General features: G+C 36.1%; 1 protein-coding gene across 1 annotated transcript in view; it reads left to right on the top strand.

The window, feature by feature from the left end:
- Positions 1–42: 42 nt before the first annotated feature.
- LOC107574997 (basement membrane-specific heparan sulfate proteoglycan core protein-like) overlaps positions 43–954 on the top strand; it is a gene marked incomplete at its 5' end in the record, with an annotated part of 8,965 nt that continues 8,053 nt past the window's right edge. Inside the window, one exon of the mRNA XM_016261413.1 lies at positions 43–396. Within this exon, the coding sequence (XP_016116899.1) occupies positions 43–396 (354 nt within the window). The remainder of the gene's footprint in view (positions 397–954) is intronic.

Genomic DNA, 954 nt, shown 5'->3' with positions numbered 1-954 from the left:
AGAGCTGTTTGAGTCACTTCATATTTTTGTCTTTCTTCACAGATTTACCCAGATCTACACTGACTGTGAGACCAGACAGTCCTGTATTCACTGGAGAGACAGTCAGTCTGACGTGTGTGATTGAGTCTGACAGTAACTGGAGACAGAGAATTGGCCTGACATATTACCAGAGGTCTGACTGGAGATATTACCAGACACCTGAGTGGAGATATGAGTGGTATAAAGGCAGATACAGTGTAATGTTACAGACGTCTAAGCGTTACATTGTAAACAGAGACACTCTCACTATCAGAGGAGCTACTGAGTCTGATCAGGGTCAGTACTGGTGTAGAGGACAGAGATATAAAAGACCAAACTCATCACAATCAAGCTCTGCTGTTTCTCTCAATGTGACGGGTGAGATGAATATCATTGTCCTCATAAACTCACTCTATTATGATCACGTCCAATTGAGCGACTATGATTTTGATCAAAATGGAAAACTCTCTTACTGCTTACCAAATTCAGCTCATTATAAACTTTATTCTGCCTATTTATTCGTGAAACAAATCACATTATACAACAATACTGATGCAAACTGTCACATGACCTCATTACATTGCACATTTATTTTACCACACTTTTTACACTCTTAAATTATGTAAATGTTGTACAGTCTGCAATTATATGATATGTGAATACAACAGAACATACTGGATATGAATATCAATGTTTTGTTATACTAATATTTACAAATAGTTTTGATGTAATTAATATGAACGACAAGCAAACCAAATCTTAAATGTAATGCACACTGTTAGACATTTCAAGGGGTTGACACTGTTGCCAATAAGTTACTGTAATTAAGATTACTGTAACCATAACTGCACTTCAGTTTTACAGTAAACTGACATGAAAACAATATGAAATCCACAAACCTCTCAAAATCATAGTTATGTTCTTCTCTTGCCATGA

The sequence above is a fragment of the Sinocyclocheilus grahami genome, unplaced genomic scaffold, assembly GCF_001515645.1.
Source record: "Sinocyclocheilus grahami isolate Dianchi unplaced genomic scaffold, SAMN03320097.WGS_v1.1 scaffold2429.1, whole genome shotgun sequence".
In the NCBI taxonomy this organism is placed as follows: domain Eukaryota; kingdom Metazoa; phylum Chordata; class Actinopteri; order Cypriniformes; family Cyprinidae; genus Sinocyclocheilus; species Sinocyclocheilus grahami.
Note: the sequence above shows the minus strand (reverse complement) of the source record. Positions and strands in the feature narration are given on the sequence as shown.